This window comes from Gymnoscopelus microlampas, assembly GCF_963454915.1.
Source record: "Gymnoscopelus microlampas genome assembly, chromosome: 2".
Lineage (NCBI taxonomy): Eukaryota > Metazoa > Chordata > Actinopteri > Myctophiformes > Myctophidae > Gymnoscopelus > Gymnoscopelus microlampas.
The window spans coordinates 22919576-22938197 of record NC_139939.1 but is presented as its reverse complement, the minus strand read 5'-3'; the positions used below and the strand labels follow the sequence as shown (position 1 = coordinate 22938197).

The 18622-nt window shown below is 39.4% G+C and overlaps 1 protein-coding gene across 4 annotated transcripts in view; it reads right to left on the bottom strand.

The window, feature by feature from the left end:
- The window catches only part of atf7ip (activating transcription factor 7 interacting protein), a 49001-nt gene that overhangs the window by 19732 nt on the left and 10647 nt on the right, over positions 1-18622 (bottom strand). For 2 of the 4 annotated variants that reach the window (XM_084044796.1, XM_084044795.1), the window contains 4 exons: positions 5943-5998; positions 4524-5060; positions 3900-4374; positions 455-624 (listed from right to left, as the gene is read on the bottom strand). In XM_084044796.1, coding sequence (XP_083900922.1) covers positions 455-624; positions 3900-4374; positions 4524-5054 — 1176 coding nt within the window. In that variant the 5' untranslated portion in view covers positions 5055-5060; positions 5943-5998. Of the gene's footprint in view, positions 1-454; positions 625-3899; positions 4375-4523; positions 5061-5435; positions 5537-5942; positions 5999-18622 lie in introns of those variants that run through there. The other 2 variants (XM_084044797.1, XM_084044798.1) reach the window with 2 other exon arrangements.

Sequence of the window (18622 nt, the reverse complement as noted above, 5' to 3'; positions counted from 1 at the left end):
GTATGTGTGCTTGTATAGCTTCTGCATATAGACGTTAGACGTTAGCAAGTGATGCAATGCTAGTGTGCTACCATTTAATTTGGACCACAGTGGCCGGCCACAACGCTCCTCAGAGCGGACACAGGCGGCTTTCGCTGGCCGGTGCTTGTAGATCTAGGCTTTTCGGCTTGAGATGGCGATAGCGCCTGAACGGTAGGTCGCTGTCTTATTTTTTTTTAAACCAAAATCAGTTTAGATAGTGTTTCTGAGCTTTTGTGTCAAGTGTATGGCTGTGGGAAGACCATCTACTTACTGCGCTGGTTCACAAATATGCAGTCTTTTGTACACCGTTTATAACTTTTCCATCCCTACAGTATTCAAAATATGGCTTGTACCATGGTCTTCATCCATCAATAAAACAAATATCTTATAATAGGGGGAAATAAAAGACAGTATATTAAAGGGCATAACAAACCTTTTCAAGTTTAAGGCGACTGTTGGCTTTTGCAGTAATTTTTAGTTCCAGCTGCGCTTCCAACTCCACCTTGGGCCTTTTCCCCTCTCTTTCCACCTTCAGGCCATCTTTCTCACCCTCTGACAGAGTGCGCTTAAGTTGTGAAGAGGGGTTCTTCTCGACTTTGACCACTGTAACAACAAAGTAAATGCATATGAGTTTGGTGTACATCACTGGCACAATATTGGCCAATAATTGTGTTATGCTTGTGGTAGCACAACATGTAGTTCGATATATCCCAACTGTAATTCTGGATTAGAATTTTATTTATATCATATATATTAGGGCCGGAACTTTATCGTGTGAATTTAGATCAATTAATTACAGAAACATTATCGCGTTAAAAAAGATTACGCATTTTAATCGCACCCATTTTTGCACCGCGGAACGTTTCTCACTGGACGAGTTTCAGACGGACCGTTTATAGCAGCGCAACAACATACGGTGGTTCTCACTTCTCAGACATGACAGACAACAACAAAGTCAACTTTAGCCAGCACACCAGTGCCGACGGTGCGCTGGTGGGGGGGGGTTCCACGATGCGGTGCGGATCACATGCGCGCGATTTTTATTCATAATTAATTAATCTACTATAAAACAACAGTAACAACAACACACTCTACCAGCCTCCAGTGGTGGAAAATAGCTGATCTACAAGCTCACAATGCCTTGCGCTTGTATCTGCTATTTTCACATGGCTACTGTAATGTTTTATAATAATACTAAGTAGTAACTAAAGTTTTCAAATAATTGTAGTGGAGTAAAAGTACAATATTTGCCTCTGAGATATAGTGCAGTTACTGGAGTAGAAGTAAAAGTATTAGAAATTGGAAATACTCGAGAGTCAAGTGCAAATACCTCAAAATTGTACTTAAGTACAGTTCTTGAGTACATGTACTTAAAGACGTATGCCAAAATCCATTTGAAAAAATTGCTTTTCACTGTTCTCAGGTCAAATATTGATATGCGATTAAAATGCGATTAATTGCGATTAATTAATTACAAAGCCTCTAATTAATTAGATTATTTTTTTTAATCGAGTCCCAGCCCTAATATATATATATTATAAGTTTAGTTTTGAGTAGAAAATTACCCTTTTCTCAAAATCTTACCGGAACACAAACATAAAGAGATCAAGAAATCAGAATTTTGTTTTTGAATAACTTATTTTTTAAGATTCTTATTTTGTAGTCAACAGGCATCGAGTTATAAGAATGGATAGAATAGCAACTGTCATAACCTGTCATCTCTCTAGTTACACAATATTCTTCAAGGAAATGTTGGACATTCACTTGAAACCGTAGAGGTTCGGTTCCAATGGGTACTGTGGCCACAGGGGACAGCAGTATCAAATCTGTGAGTCAGTTTATTTCCAATGATTTAAGTACATTTCAGACTATCACAGGGTAGTTTGGTCTAAAAGTGCTGACCCTAAGGCTTTATTCAGACTGCAGACAAATCTGATTTGTTTCTCAAATATGATCTTTAAGACTGACTGTCCACACTGTCATTTGCAAGCGATCAGATTTGTGTATTCAGACATTGCCGAAAATAGTACATCTACGAGCACAAAGCATTGTGAGATTTTATCATACGTCATACGTTGGCGCATAAATCAGGCTTCAGTGTCCAGACAATCGGATTTAAATTCGTATTTCAAGCCATCTCATAAATGTCAAGTGAATTTAGGATATGGAAAAATGTACATTCAAACTGAAAATAAGGGAAGATCTCCTCCAAAAAAGATGGGGGAAATGGTTGTTGTATATATAAAAAAAAATCACACCCAGTGTGAAGAGAGTGGTGCCTTTGAAAGTGTAACTGGTTGCATCCTTGTGTTGCAATCAGCAACAATATGTTGTCACGTGACACGTGACAACATATTGTCACGTGTCACGTGAAGCTTGACCAATCAGCCGCGCTCAAACATACGGACAGACATACGGACGGACGGACATACGGACACACGGACAAAGTCAAATGTAGGAGTGGTTGGCACCACTCAAAAAAAAAAAAAATCACACCCAGTGTGAAGTGAGCGGTGCTATTTATGAGTTATTAATTTCATCATGCATCTCGGTAGCCAATCACAGCACGTCCTGCGAAGTGACGTGCTTACATTTTTTACGCACGCACACATTTCATCATGCGTCTCGCTAGCCAATCACAGAGCGTCTGCGAAGTTTGAAGTTAATTTCATCATGTGTTTCGCTAGCCAATCACAGCACGTCCTGCAAAGCTTAGCCTATGGGCGTGTGACAAATTTTCACGACGGAAAGAAAAACTTCGCCACGGATGGGTCCTAAACCCTCTTATAGGAGCAGTTGCACCGCTCAAAAAGGAGAGATGTGAAGCAATATTAGAGAAAGGTTTAAAGGCATTGTAGGGAACATTAAGCCTAAATTTCAAAAATATTTATATATATATTTTTTGCATTTTTTTCCCCTCTATCAGCCACTATATAATGATGCTGGGGTGTTTTCCTGCATTGAAACACAGGCCTCTTTCTGAAAACCCTATTTTCCCTATTGTTGTTGTTGTTATATTTGTCCGGTACGTAAGGAAGTCTATGGAAGTCTATGGGGGCATCACCCCCTGGTGGCCGGGAAACGAACTGCACAAACAATAACAATGCAGGGAAAATAGGGTTTTCAGAAAGAGTACTGTTTCAATGCAGGAAAACACCCCAGCTTCATTATATAGTGGCTGATAGAGGGGAAAAAATGCAAAAAATATATATATAAATATTTTTTAAATTTAGGCTTAATGTTCCCTACAATGCCTTTAAATGTGCACTCCCATAAAGGTTATAAATATGTATTTTATTTGTATGTTTATAAATGTATGTCTTTTTCTGTTTATTTCTGTACTGTGAATTGTATCATGTATCATGTCAATGCAAACCTTCAATAAAGACAAAGTTATAAAAATAAATATAAATGTCAAGTGGATTTGTCTTATAAGCAACTGATGCCTGAAATACTATCCTGACCATTACTAAATAGTTGTATCAATTAACTTGGAGTTCATATTCATTTTACTTTGTGCTTAGCTGAGGCAGAAATTCATTATGTTAGAATTTCCACAAAATAGTGTCTTCAAAATGATAAATTCAATGAACGCTGTGATTACAGAGCATACTTTGTACATCCAGTCTGTGCATACGGTTTCCATAGAGCACATTGATCAAACCTTTATATTTTAATGGGAGCAAGAATTTAACATTGATGGCTAAAATGTGTAAAAGGATCTGTCAACATTGAACCAGTTGACCTTTAAGCATGATTTATCCTTCATTGTACAATGGTGTCACAGGCGGAAAATAGCAGATCTGCGACACATGTGAGCTTGTAGATCGGCTATTTTCCGTATTCAATTGGGCATTAGTCCCCACTTGCTCTCATACCTGTGTCAGATGGAGGAGTGGATGTGGGTCGGGATGGTTTTGAGGACTCTCCAACTTCCGTTTTTGCTTTCACATGGTCCACCTCCATCTTTATCTCCTTTGTTGGTCCTTTTTTCACCTTCTCTTTACAAGCCGTCACCTCATCCTTTACTTTCTCCTCTTTCACTTCCTTAGCTCCTTCCTTGGTTTGCTTTTCCTGGTCAAGAACTGAAGCTGCCTGGGATGAGGAGGAGGATGCAGGGACCAAGGAGGTACCTGCCTTGGCGGAAGATGTTTTTCCGTCCTTTTTTGGAGATGTGGAGGTCTCAGGGGCCTTGGCCTCCATAGTGTCAACATCTGTCTCCATGGGCTCTGTGGAATTAGTGACTGCCCTGTGGTCTTCCTCTGGCTCTTTTACAGATAGAGCTGAATCATTAATTGTCGGCTTCAAAGAATCCTTCGCAGTGGCTGCATCGTCTTTTGTAGTGTTAATTTCCTGAAGAAAGACACCAAAAAGTATGATAAGGGATGTGAAGTGGTGCTCAGACTGCTAATCAATCCAAAAATTCAACAATGCTGTAAGCGTATTTTAGGATTCAATCTCTATCTAGGGCACAGTTTTTAAAACGTCTACATTATACAAACCTTTTTTTTAGACTCCGTAGCCTTTCCTTTCTTTTCCAATTTTACCACCTCTTCATCTGGTCCTTCCTTGCTCTCTGTTGAAGATGCTGAACACCCATTTGATGGGGAAGGCAATGAGGCCTTCTTTCCCTCCTCCGTGTTTTTCAAGTCAAAGTTGATAGATTGGAATGGTGATGCAGGAGGCGTGTCCTCCCTGGCTTTGGGACTTTGGGAAGAGGTTGGGGAAGGGGACAAATTTAGGGACAGGGACGGAGGAGGGGAGCCCCGCGAGGCTGGGGAGACAGGTGAGTTTGCGGGGGACGAGTTTGAGTCCAAAAAGTCATTTTGCTCTTTGTCAGAGACTTTTTGCCCCTCCTCTTTGTGCGTGCCATTTACTACAGGTGTCACGGGAGGGGGAGATGGACTCGACGATGGTTGAGCTGCTGATAACAAGGTGCTGTGAAGAGTTTCCAGTTGCTGCCGATCGCTAATCTTCATGGTTTTCCTGGCACGGAAAATCTTCTTTTTCTCCTCTGCCACAGCGACTTCCATTTTTACCTGGAGAGGGTGAAGAATAGATGACATTAATATGACAATTTCAACAAGATTACAACACACTTCCCCATGTTAAATGCTTTACTCGAAAACCATAGAAAACATTGCAGAGTTTCAGAGGAAACACTAGAGGTCACTGTGGTGCCCCATGATTCTCTTCTTTGTTCTGTTCTAGAAGGTTCCTTTTCCACTTTGAGGTCTGCATAACAAATCATTGCTTCACAACTTCATGTCCTAATTTGATTCAGATATTGTTGAAAATCCCAGCAACTTGTGTCTTCACCGAGGCTCCCCAGCATTTTTACACACACTGACACACATAAGTAAGTCCTGAGTGATACATATAAGCAGCAGCTCAGACTACCGATAAGCACTTACATGTTACTAAAGATTGCTCCGAACAGCACTAACCAAAGGCCCCTAGTCTCAGTTTGCTGATTAGCCTCAGGATTTCAAGTATGGGCCAGCCCTGATCTTGAGAACAGAAATGGAACCGTAGCAAAACAACACAGTCTTTCACAATGTTCTCTACCCCTCCCCCCATCATCCTATTGGTCATAGCCTCAGCCAATCAGAGACGCCAATTTGAGTCAGCGTTAGCAACAGTAATATGTTATGCAAAAGCTGCAGAGTTTCCATTCCCGTACGAATTCACGTTTCAAGCTAGTTTTCACAACTTATGTGCATTTGTTTCTGGTGATTTCACATTTATGATAGATAAGTATTAATATGCAGGTGTCAATCTGATGTGTGAGTTGTAGTCTGGTAGAAGACAAATAAGCCAATTTCTCAGTCTCAGTCTGAACATCTTAAAGGAAATCGAATAGTGTGCATTACATGCGATTGAATATCTTATTATTCAACTAATAATAATTAGCACCTCACCTCAAAGTGGCACACTGATTATCATGTGATTTTCGGCCTAATGCTTCAGCAGCACCCTAGAAAACAAAAACATACAGTTTTGATTAAATTATGTTTACTGTAGGTTTCACAGTGTACAGTCTTCAGTCTGAGCCTTGTTTACAACAATAGCAGGCTAATTTGGAAGAGTGTGTGATTGTCGACATGATGCATGCCTAGCTTGCATACTGAGAAATTGTAACACAATGTGCAATTTGGCCATTTTTCCAATACCACGTTAGATCAGTTGAAGTAATGCAGGTACGATTCATCACCAAGGGTGGGTGTGTAGTCTTGTTTTGCTACACAGTACAATTACATATGATAGGAATTAAACCGTGGTTATAACCTTCCAAAAACACTGACGTTTCAAAACCTTGAGGACAAGAAACGTACCGGTATGAGAAGTATAAATATAATGTTTAATGTAAAAACTAGCTCAAATGAGAAGATTTATGGAAGCTGCTGAGGTATATAGCCATCATTGCACACCGTCTCTCCCCACAAATTGCAAAGCAATCAATAAATGAACCCTACAAGCAGATTAATTTAGGCGAGATTTTAGTAATAAAACAAAAGCAAGCTAATTCCCCCTGTCTAGCATGAAGAACTGTGACTTCACACTATGGCTGTAACATTTTAAAATCAGTAATCAGTCAAAGTCAGTCAAGTCAAACAGTGGTTAATTATGTTTAAAATGCCCATAACATTCTCAAGCCAGCTGATCTAGTGCCCTTTTCTTTGATTAAAGAATACTGTTGCTCTGACCTTAACATACCTTATGACAACCTTATAATGACAGACCTTACAATGACAACCAAGACCACAAGGTGGAGCAGTGATTTGAACCACCTAGTCACCAGCATTAAAATACAGGGCTAGAGGGCCTAGAGAATATTCTGCCTGCCTATGCTACCAAGAATAATCCTCCTACTTGTGGGTTCTTGAACGAAGGTCCTTTTGTCCTTTTGAGTTCGATATTATGTTATAATTATGTTTTACTCTGGGGTGGAAACAAACAATAAAATAAAACCCAAATCTATCAGCCATGACTTGTGTTTACCGTGTGGTTTGAACTAATGACATGTACCTATGCTCTTATCTGTAGTTCTGCCTAAACATTTAGACCCTCTATACTTAGTAAAATGGACCTGAGTTGCACTGTACTTGATGCGCGCTTCTTTTTTTTTATCGACACCAAATCTCTTTGACGAAAATAGCAGATCTACAAGCTCTACAAGCCTTAGGCGAATTTTGTAGTTTGTTTTCCGGTTCAGGTTAAGAACTACAGCTGGGTAAAAACGTGACAAGCTGCATAAGGCTGACCTTATAGTACACAGTGATGCAGCTGCAGCGAATACATTAATAATGGGTGTGTTAGATTTAGGTGTGCCCAATGCTGAGGACTACCATCTATGCTTGCACATTGGCACACCCGTGGCTCTGGGCACATCTAAATCTAACACACCTATTATTATTTTCGTTAGCTGCAGCTGTGTTGTTTACTAGCCATGTTTTTTCTGCAGTTCTTAACCTATACAGGAAAACAAACTACAAAGTGTATAATTCCTTTGATGTTGGGCACCACAATCCGAAGCAAATTGTTTCTATGCAACCCGTACTTGGCAAGTACGTTTTTACTCAATTATGATGAACAAGCTTCTGCATGCTCTGAATAGAACAAAAATCAGGTAAAAGAATACAATAACAAATAAAATACAAGCGCACTGTTTTTTCCACTACTACCAGTCTACAAGAACAATGACCTTTTTGTCCTACCCCTGGCTTCCTGCAGGCATACCGTTTACATTTCAGCGTGCTATGGTAGGCTGTCTTCTGAGTCACCCGAGAATTTTACAACATCCGCTAAGCACACCACGCTCAGTACATTCTTTACACTGCATGTAAAGCTGAGAGGCAAACTAAGCTGCTGACTAGGTACACATGACACTGTAATAGCCATACTTTTTCTGTTGTTGTATTTCTGTCATTAAAAACAACAAGTCATAATGCATTTCAACACAGTTGAAATGCATTATGTTGAAAAAAAGTAACCCTAAGTCAAAATAATGTAAGTGTCCCTGCAGCATAAATGAGGACGTGTAAAATTCCCAGCATGCTACACGCGTAGTTCACATTCCAACTTTACTGCTCAGTGCAGTGCGCAACCTTCCCCTCCCCCACATCAAGGTTTCATCAACTGTGCCTGGTTTCACTGCAGAAACTCAAATGGCCGGTGGCTCTGCTGTGCGCAGCCAGACTGAATTCACGGTTGCTAGCTGAATGGGTTTCTAAGGCTGAACCAGATCAAGTTACATCACCACCCTGCTGTTCATTAATAATTTGCTTTTGATATTAAATTTACACCATGACACTTCAGTGACAAAATATGCATACGTTTTTTTTATTTAATGTCACTTACAGGCAATGCCATTATCATAAACAATAAAGTAATTATTCAACAGTTTACCATTGCTCTCAGCAAACATTAAAATGCTTTTCCAAAGTATTTTCTTTCTATACCCATACTGTAAACAGCTAATTCACAGCCTCCTAGTGTTTGTTGCCAACTACGGATACAAACTACTGAACCTCTGCAGGAAAATGTAGGATAAACAAGCTTTCATTCTGAAGATGATTATGCTCTTTTAATAGCTTATACCAAGATTTCTCTGCTCATCTATGCAGCTTTTGCATACCCCTCTCAGGGCTTCCTGCAGCTAGTGAGCCCTCCGCTGACTATCAGTTATAACTGAGGGAGGCTCCAAAAATCCCCAAAAGCAGGCACTACAGGCTTCAAGTGTCTATGATGAGGCCAGCATACGTTTTTTATGTGCATCTCAAATGAGATCTAGAAAGAATCTTGTCAAATCAGCCAATTCATCACAACTAGTACGTCAACAGATGTAGGAGCATTAATATGCATAATGTTTTCGCCTAACAAAGTTACTGCAGATGGTGAGGTACACTTCATGGCTGAGGAGACGCTGGAGTTTATATGTGCACAAAGGAATCACAACATAATAGTGTAGAACAGCTACCTTCTACGGTTCAGACTGCCAGCATGCGTACCAACACCGGCAGCCGCAAGTAGCGAACCCCCTCCCAACGCTGTTGGGAAATCTGAGCAGAGCCAGTTCTTAGCTGACAATAGCCTATTGTTCATCTATTTAAGCAGTTAAAGAGTTGATCAAATGACATGTTTTCATTGTCTTTGTTAACCACTTTCAATCTGGTGTCCCTAGTTTGGGCATGACACTGTGGAAAAATCTCAAAATCTTCAAAAATAGCCGATCTACCAGTTCACAGCGCATCGTGAGCTTTTAGATCGGCTATTTTCGCATCACACCATCGTACGAAGTAAGACTTAAGTGGTTAATAAATAAGGCTATGAGTACAATGTGATTAACAATTTATCATTCGGCATCCGTTATTGCCCCCTGTATCCAACCTGAGGAACAGCTGCCTTGGTTGGATAAGCACCCAGGTGAAAATCTACATATATATGTATAGGCTATGTATTTCTTTTATGTACCAGAAATTATTAACAAGATCTAACCACAATTTGAACCGAAATCTCTCAGGAGTAGCATAGTAGTGGGTTATTGATGACACAATGTAGATGTTCAATGCAGTGTTCCAATTTCAATAAGGAGCCTAGTGCAGACAAAATGTTGCCTCGGAAGATGTAAGGTAGAATATGCTGTATGACTACATGAGCCTATATTTCAACCCAACCTATTCCTTATGTATTTATGTCCCGTTTAAATTTGGTCATTCCCTCACCTGATTGATAAAAGAAAATCTTGTGGCATCCTGTGTGGACAGTATTCTCCATAAGCGCAACTTTTTCTTGAAATTTTAAATCACTTTCACCTACAACCCTTAATATGACTCAGCAGAGTCCTTGAAATCTCAGATTTCAGAGATAAGAAGGCCTTCATGAATTCAAAGTTCAGGTTTTTCAGGAACAGGCATAATGGCCATCTATCTACAAATCCGGGAAGCTGTGTGTGTGTGTGTGTGTGTGTGTGTGTGTGTGTGTGTGTGTGTGTGTGTGTGTGTGTGTGTGTGTGTGTGTGTGTCCGTATACCCATATATGGAGATCACTGACGTCATCAATATGATGTTCTAGTACTGACGTCACATACTTTCTTGTTTGACCCCAGGAAGAATAGGACACTGCTGAGGCAGTGACTAATGGGGAACTGAACAATCTAAACAATAAACTTGCCTCCCAAGTAATCTGATAACAGGAGCTGCACTAAGCACTCCGGAAACGGGTACTGACGCATAGTGCAATAGTACCCTCTGACAAACGGGTACTGCACTATTAATAGCTCCCAACAACTTCAGTTTACTGACACAGCACACAGTATGTGCACAATGTTCTTCACTGTCATAAATTGACTGTTTTGTTGACAAATATTTGGAAGCTTTGGAAGACTATCTGTATTCAGGACTCCATGCGGTCTTCTATCAGTGAAACTGAAATATGAGAATATCGGACCCAGATTCTTTAACTTCAGTCTTCATAGTGATGAACAAAACAATTTCCAAAACAGCAGCATAGTTACAAGCTCCGCCTACAAAACAGGGAAAAGACCCCTGTTTTGCCAGTTTTGTAGGCGGAGCTTGTAACTAGTTGTTCAGTTCTATGGTTCCTTGTGTTCAGTGTTCCCGTGCATAGCAATACAGGTGGCCATTTTGTGTGTGCCTGCAGTCAACCCCAGTTAAAAGATCCATGAAAGATGGGTGGGGACAGAAAAGATAATGGATACAGTGTTGCTTGGTAGTGTTTTGTTTTAAACTTAGTGTCTAGTCTACTTATGTCTGATCTGGAAAATAGCTAAGGAATGATTGGATAACTACAAAAGTTATAAAAGACACCCCTAAAGATATTTAAAGAAAAAAAATCTTCTAATATAGAACATAAATCATTTTTGCACAAATTCGCAGAGGAGAAAGGCCTTGTTTTTTGGGGGGGATAAATGCTTTGTAAATTTGGGGCTTTTGGTATTTTACAGTATGAAGGAAGCAGCCCCCCCCCCCCCCTCCCCTCCCCGTCCGAATGGTTCAGTCCATGGCTGTCTGTACCAGGTTGAGTATGTGCTAGAATGGGGGATGGGAGACGCTAGCAGGCTGTGCACTGCGCTTCCTTTTTGCCTGTCACAGCTAGCTATCGGTGTTGGTTAATACCCCACTGTATTGGTTATACATGGGGTAGTTTAATGATTCATAATTGTTTAACATGATGCAGTTAGGAGCTTTGACCTGATGGAAAATAATCTCTTATCCACTTTTGTGGCATTTCATATGCATTACAGCATTATGTAGTGCTCAAACCGAGTCTGTATTTTAATCACTTTCAACCCTATTTGGGGCATGTCTTAAAAAAAAAAAAAACAATAACGAGAATAGCCAATCTACAAGCTCAAAATACGTTGTACTGTAGCTGACCTTGTACAGTATTTTCCTGCGACACCATTGTTGATCGTACAACGAAATATAAAATAGGGCTTCAGTGGTTAAAACTACCCTCTGCCATTTGTAGTAAAAATTGGATAATGAAACAGTCCAATTGCCAGCCCCCCCCCGTAAACAAAAAACATTTTCAAGATAAGATAGAGAAATATAGAATCTGTTAACGTGATTATTGGGAGTGACTGCAGCACTGTGTACTGCATATGAAATTAGGCAATAAATAAATCACAAAACTACCGCATGTATAACCAATAGCGTGGTTTTAACCCACATCGACCGTAGCTAGCTGTGACAGGCACATGGTAAAGTGCAGAGCACAACCTGCCACTTAGCGCCCATCCCCCATTCTAGCACAATCTTGGCATGGACTAAACCATTCTGATAGAGGGAGGGGGTTCATCCATAAAATCCACACATTTACACAGCACTGAGCTTCCTCTCAAAATCAAAAACAGGAACTTTTTTCTCTCTCTGCAATTATACACAAAAATGGAATGATAAACAGAGACCAGATACATGTGCCAAATATAATGTAATTTGTGATCAATGGATGAGTCATGATTATGGATATTAGCTGAATTCACCATGATCCTAAATACAAGCTCTAAATTTATCTTCAGGGTGCGATGAGCATTTCTGTATTACGACCTGTTTAATCGATAATATTAAGCTATTTCTTGGCTCCAGATCGACAAAAGTAGATCAGACAAATGTAATCTCTGTGAACCATTTCTCTCTGTAATTATTACACTACCAAGCAACACATAGCTTTCACTGTACCTTACTACCCTTTGCCTTTGCCTTTTCCGTCCCCACCCACCTTTCATGGATCTTTCATCTGGGTTGCCTGCAGGCACACAAAATGGCCACTTGTACTGAACACTTGAAGCATTTAACTGAACACCAAGTTACAAGCTCCGCCTACAAATTGTTTTTCTTCATCTTCTCATGCAATAAAAACATATTACAAAAATACTTGTTTATATCTCCTTTAATATTCCCTTACTGAAACATATGAAGGCAGCGTAGCTTTAAAATATAGAATCGATTAGTGAAGTTATTATTGGGAGTGACTGAACACTGTACAGTGCTGTAATGCATATGAAATTCAAGATTATTTTCCTTCAGGACACAGGATGCAGTTCCTAAATACCACATGTATAACCAATACAGTGTGGTTTTAACCAACACCGATCATAGCTAAACAAGACCGTAGCTAGCTGTTACAGGCACAAAGTGCAGTGCACAGTCAGCTAGCAGCACCCATCCCCCATTCTAGCACAAACCGGTATGGAAATTCACAGACAGCCATGGACTAAACCATTCTGGCAGAGGGATGGGATTCTCCATACTTCAATCAAAATACAAAAAGCCCCAAATTTTAAAAGAATGTAATCCTCGTAAAAAATGCGTTGTGTGAGCTTGTAGATCGGCAATTTTCACCAACAACGCATATAGGGCTCAAGTGGTTCATATTCTGTTACTAGAACACGGTACATTTCAGAACCTTTACTAAGCTCTTCCATTTTATAGTCTCAAACAACTCTCTTGTTGTGACTCTTTAGCTCGACAAAACTGTATTCTCTGAAATTGCTGGTGATAAATGGTTAGCCTGATTCAATTAATGAATCTACAACAATGGGTTTGAAATCCAGCTCATAAAATGCAGCTACGTTGTCTGCCATTTCTACTCCATCTCTTTCCTGTCTGCTGAGAAAAACAAACAAAAAAACAAGCCTTCTTTAAATTAACAGTGCCGTTCAGAGCATGGCCTTCATTCGGAATGTGTGCCCACTCGAGCAGGCCGGTTCTGGATATTAACCGCGTGTCCGACTCCGATCAACGTCACACTCACACGCAAAACACCCGCCAAGTGTTAAGTCGCTCAGTTGAATTCAACAAACGATCGACTTTACACTCGGTACAGTACTTTCATGTAGGGCTTCAACTATCGATTCTTTTCTTAGCGATTATTCGATTATTTTCTTAGTGATTATTTCCATTACTTTTTCGATAAACCAAATAATCTTGGAGCTTGTTTGATGTCGATATTATCAACGAATTGACGCAAAACAATGAAAAAATGTTTCCACGACTAAATCATTAGTCTGATTAACCACATAAGCCCTATATACTTGATTGTACAACATGTCAAGCATAAATAAGGAAAATAGCAGATCTACAAGCTCACGTGTCACAAAATCTGACACGTTGTGAGCTTGTGGATCTGTAGATTTTATTATTTTTGAAATTAGTTTGAAATCATTGTTTTGTTGATAATTCTTTTGTAATCAGTTATATAGATAAGTTCAATTAACTTTTGCACCACTAATTCAGAGGGTGCCTAGCTTTACACCAAGTATGAAGTCCATTGGATGAACAGTTCTGGAGATCTGCAAAGGACAGACAGACAGACAGATATACAGAGAGATCTGTGCTATGTCGTCAGTACCTGTTTTTTTCGTGGGTGAGGCCCAGTGCAACAGACAGGCTTATATGACTGTGTGGTCGCAGCTGAAAACAATCTTCCTTAAAGATTTTCTTATGTATTGTGCCAAGGTTTCCATTTCAGCCAAATTGGCTCCGTTAATTGCCTTAACCACTTTTTATTTGATGTACAGCCCTTGAACAAATCTGGAAAATACGCTTAACACTATCAAATATAATTAGCACCAAACAAAAAATGAAAAGGGTATTAGCATTTTATGCTAACAAACATACAAGTTTGTTTAACATCAAGTCTAATTAACAATCAAGAAATAAGCTATGCTTTCAAAATTAAGAGAGGTTCACCTCTGACAGGAGGAATAGCAAGATGGCGGAAGGCCTTCCGTTGGATGTCATTCAAAAGTTCTGTTTTGTTGATCAAGGGAACACATGGCAAGGAGGCCATAGATGCAGACTAGAGTGAGGCCAGGGGAAAAACCAGCAGGGAAAGGGGGAGGAGCTCTTCATAGACTGTTCCATCAGACTCATTGCAGAGGGGTCGGTTTTACATAAGCTTTGTGGTTATAATTGCCACAAAAGGGAACAGTTACTGACTTTACAGTAGCCCAGGGTTCTACATAGTGCAAAACTGCCCCATTTATACTGCATGATGTGAAACACTTTTTTTCTTCCTGATGAGAATTTATGCAAAGATTAGCCTATTACTTACCAAGTTAACAAAAAGCATAAGCTCAGCTTTAATATTTCACAGCTATTTCCACAGTACAGTATGCCCTTTACTCAGACAAAGGCTAGCTAGCAGCGAAGAGCCAGACCTGAACTGCACACTCCCTGACACACTTTCGTGAGCACCTACCATCCCCCACACCAGACCAACCTCTCTCACATGCAGGCGGGGGTGGGTCAAAGCTAGAGGAGGCCTCTCCCACAATGCAGAGGTGCCAAACATGGACCAAACCATTATAGCAGAGGGGGATTCTCCACACAAGAGGGGGAACTAAAAGAATCCTAAAATGTCAATATAGCTTATAGAATCTTAAAATATCAGTATAACCTGTGGCAGATGAAACATTACCAGTATTATATATACTGGACGTTTTACGTTTTAGGAGCACGATACAAATTGTACATTGTGATTATTCAAGGAAACATAGATAAATGGGATTTGTATTACACTGAAATATAAACAGTGTATGTAACATTCTTCTCTGTCATCAGTCATCATTGCAATGGTTTTAATACATCAGTTTTCTGTGTACTTTGCCCATTCACATTCCACTTCTGCAGCAACTCAAAATGGCCACCCGTGTTGCTATGCTGAGCATGCTAAGCTCTTGTTACAGAGAAGTGAGCCATACAAAAATAGATACACAAACTCCTTTTTTTATTGAAACATAAGATTTTCTGTAAATATCTTAATATTTCTGAATTAATATTTAGTTTATCTTTAACAGTTTATAGTTCGAAGAAAGCTGAACAACTATTTATCTCTGAACTCCTGGATTTGTTTGTATTTCAACCAACATTATCTCTTTACAACCTATATTGCAATTCTGAACCTCAATGTAGGCCTAAGTGTTGCTCATCTAATCTGAATTTATGACTCCATTGCTTGACACAGAGTAGAGCAACATCCAAGTGGCTGTCATGCCATATAATGCATGACATTAGTCATAATGGCTGAACACTGAACACTGTCCTACCTAAGCAATCTGCCATTCACTTTGTTCTCCTGTCTTGGTAATCAAGACAGGAGAAAACAATTAGATGATTAAACACAGTTTAAATGCTACTACTTAAACATTTAGCTTTCAAACTTTCACATACATTTGATCAAGTAATGACAACATATTTGTATTGATTATTTTTCATCAATCTTCTCAGTGTTAGAGGCTGAACCTTGAACAGCGAGAGATGAGCCTGTATTCCAATGCTACTGCGCACAATGCGCATTCTTCCCCTCACCCACTCACACGGGCTGCATCTGGATTCACTGCAGCAACTCAAAATGGCCACCTGTTTTGCTGTGGCCAGCCTACCTCAGCTCTGGTAGCTAACTGATATATCCAGTAGATCATAATTTAAGTTACAGCAATGCAGCATTATTTTTGAACTAAGTCAGTTTCACATGGGCACATTTCTTACTAGCTCCCAAGCAACTCATGTGTGCGCATTGATTTATTGGGTGAGCAGTGGAGGACTGCTTACCGTTGACTATTTGCCATTTATAACATTGTAAACAAATGTATCACATCATATCATGCTACATACACCACAGGTGTGCAATATTTTTCTAAATTGATTGTACTTTTAGGTATTGCTAGTTTTTAATGACATGATTAAAACCACATATTTACGGTATGATTCATGCCAGTCTTTACTTTGCTCTATTCACCTCTACATAGAATCATTCTGACCTTGCCTGGTCAGGTAATACCAGCGTTCTACTGACATTTCCAGATAATCTGAAAACTCACAAGCACGTGTGAATGATTTTCAACTGTTGAATAAATACATGTAATTAAAAATGATGTCATTCATCTCACTCCACAGAGGAAACCACAGAACTCAGCAGTTAGATGGCACATCCATGACAGATTTGTTGATGTTGTAGCATCCATATCTAGATAAAGTCTTGAATATTTGAACTATAAGGATGACGATTATTCTAAAAATTAGCTTAAGGAATCAGCAGCTCAAGAACATCAGGAATAAATTCATATTCTCACTCAGCGGATTATTAAGAAAAATTAAAAACATTCCCCAGGGAGTGCTACCACTCTCATTTCTTCAAACTGCCTACACATTGCAGTTCATTACTTGAATATGAACCCTGATTGTTTTCTCTGGGGTACTGGGCAAATTCCCAACTCAACTAACATTAACATGTATAAGTACCACTCGCCCCCTTCCATTTTTATATTATGTTTGATGGTTGCTTTCCTTATCCTGTTTGCTATGTAAAGCTGTCATATAGAACACTTTAATTACAAATGTGACTACATATTTTATTGTAGTAGATCTAAAAAGCATATTTGTGTGCATGTTCTATATCATCAGTTTTACACCTGTTGTATCATGGTACTATTCCCACTGGACTCCATTCAAGGGTAAATTAAATTTAGTCAAACTGTCTTCAAGCCCATGAGTGGGGAGGTGGTTTACTTTGACCTTTGGGCAGCTAACATATAATAATAAGGTAATATTTTGTCTGTCCAGGTGGATATTTTTTCCTAGAGTCTTTATTAAACTAGCTGAAATTTCATATAAAAATACATATTAGATAATATGCCATATTATTTAGAAATTCACATTATATGGAGCATACAAAAACCTCCACAAATAAATGTGCTTTCTTGGTCTCCGGCAAGCTATTGTCAAACATAAGTATTCTTCGAAAGATATATACTGTATGACTAAACTAATGCTTTACCAGACTAACGCTGCCTAGACTCTAGGCCGTTCTCTAGGCCCTAGAGAACGTGCGCGTGATTTGTTTCCCAGTAGTTGTAGTTGAAGGCTAACAAGGTCTAGAGAGAGGGAGAAAAGGGAAGGGAAAGAGGAGGGGGGATGTGTGGCTGAGCCAGCAGCAAACATCTGAATCAGGCGCATAGTGATTCTTTACTTGTGCGCAGCTGAGAGAAACCATTCTGGTGGCAACAAAAAGCCACCAATCTCTACCAAGCCACAAAAAACTATTGTGGTGTAAAATAATCATTCAACCTGGACTCCCTAATTCGATACAAAGATGTGTTCTTGTGAAATATGTCAAAACATTGACATACAATTCCACTAAATATGTCATATGAATTGATTCCCAATCCGAAAACAATTTATCAATGTAGGCACAACAGATTTTAATCAGTTCACGTAAGCTCTAGCTATCTCTGCACCATCAGAAATGGAACCACAGAACGCCAGCACCCCTCCCCCACTCAAGCACAGTCTGTTGCACATACTCGGCTTCCAGCATGGACTAAACCATTCCAGCAGAGAAGGGTGCTCCATCCAGGGAAGCCTGGGAAGGAGCTAGAAAATTAATGACAGGTTCAACCAACATTCTCTAGACTCATGCTGATCTAAAACGCTAAGTTAAACACCATATTGCACTACTGAGAGGAGATGAATGTTTACATGGATTCCAGTCATTGGTTTGGGGAAATAATGTTAAGCTTGACCATGAAAAACAATCTGTTTATTACTTTTCGGAAAGGCTAAATACTCGAAAGGGTTTTAAGGATAGATTACGACATTTACTTTAGTCAGGATAAAGTAAAGAATCATTTCCGCGTTGCATAGATAGAACACAAAGCTTAATTCAAAAAGGCATCTTTGCTCTTCTCTGAAAACACACATATACAAAGGAGTCATTTAGTACGTATATTTGGTATTTTCAATTGAATAGTTATTTGTGTTTGAACCCTATCAGCCACTTCTTTTTAATGGAACGCTTGCATTGAAGGTGCAACTCAAAATGGTTACTGGCACAGCTGTGCCTGTCAGAGTAAATTGTGGCAGGAAAACACGTTTTACTAGATAAATTCTGCAACGCTATAGTGGACTTTAAATAGTTGATTAAATTAGTCTACACATTGCCATTAGTAACAAAGTTAAATGTATTCTTCATGTTTTTCCACAGCTTTCGTCTCCAATTAATATGGATATTTGTGCCCTAGTTATGAAAAACTATAATTTCGCAGTAACACTGCCATTGTTCATTGCCATAGGGA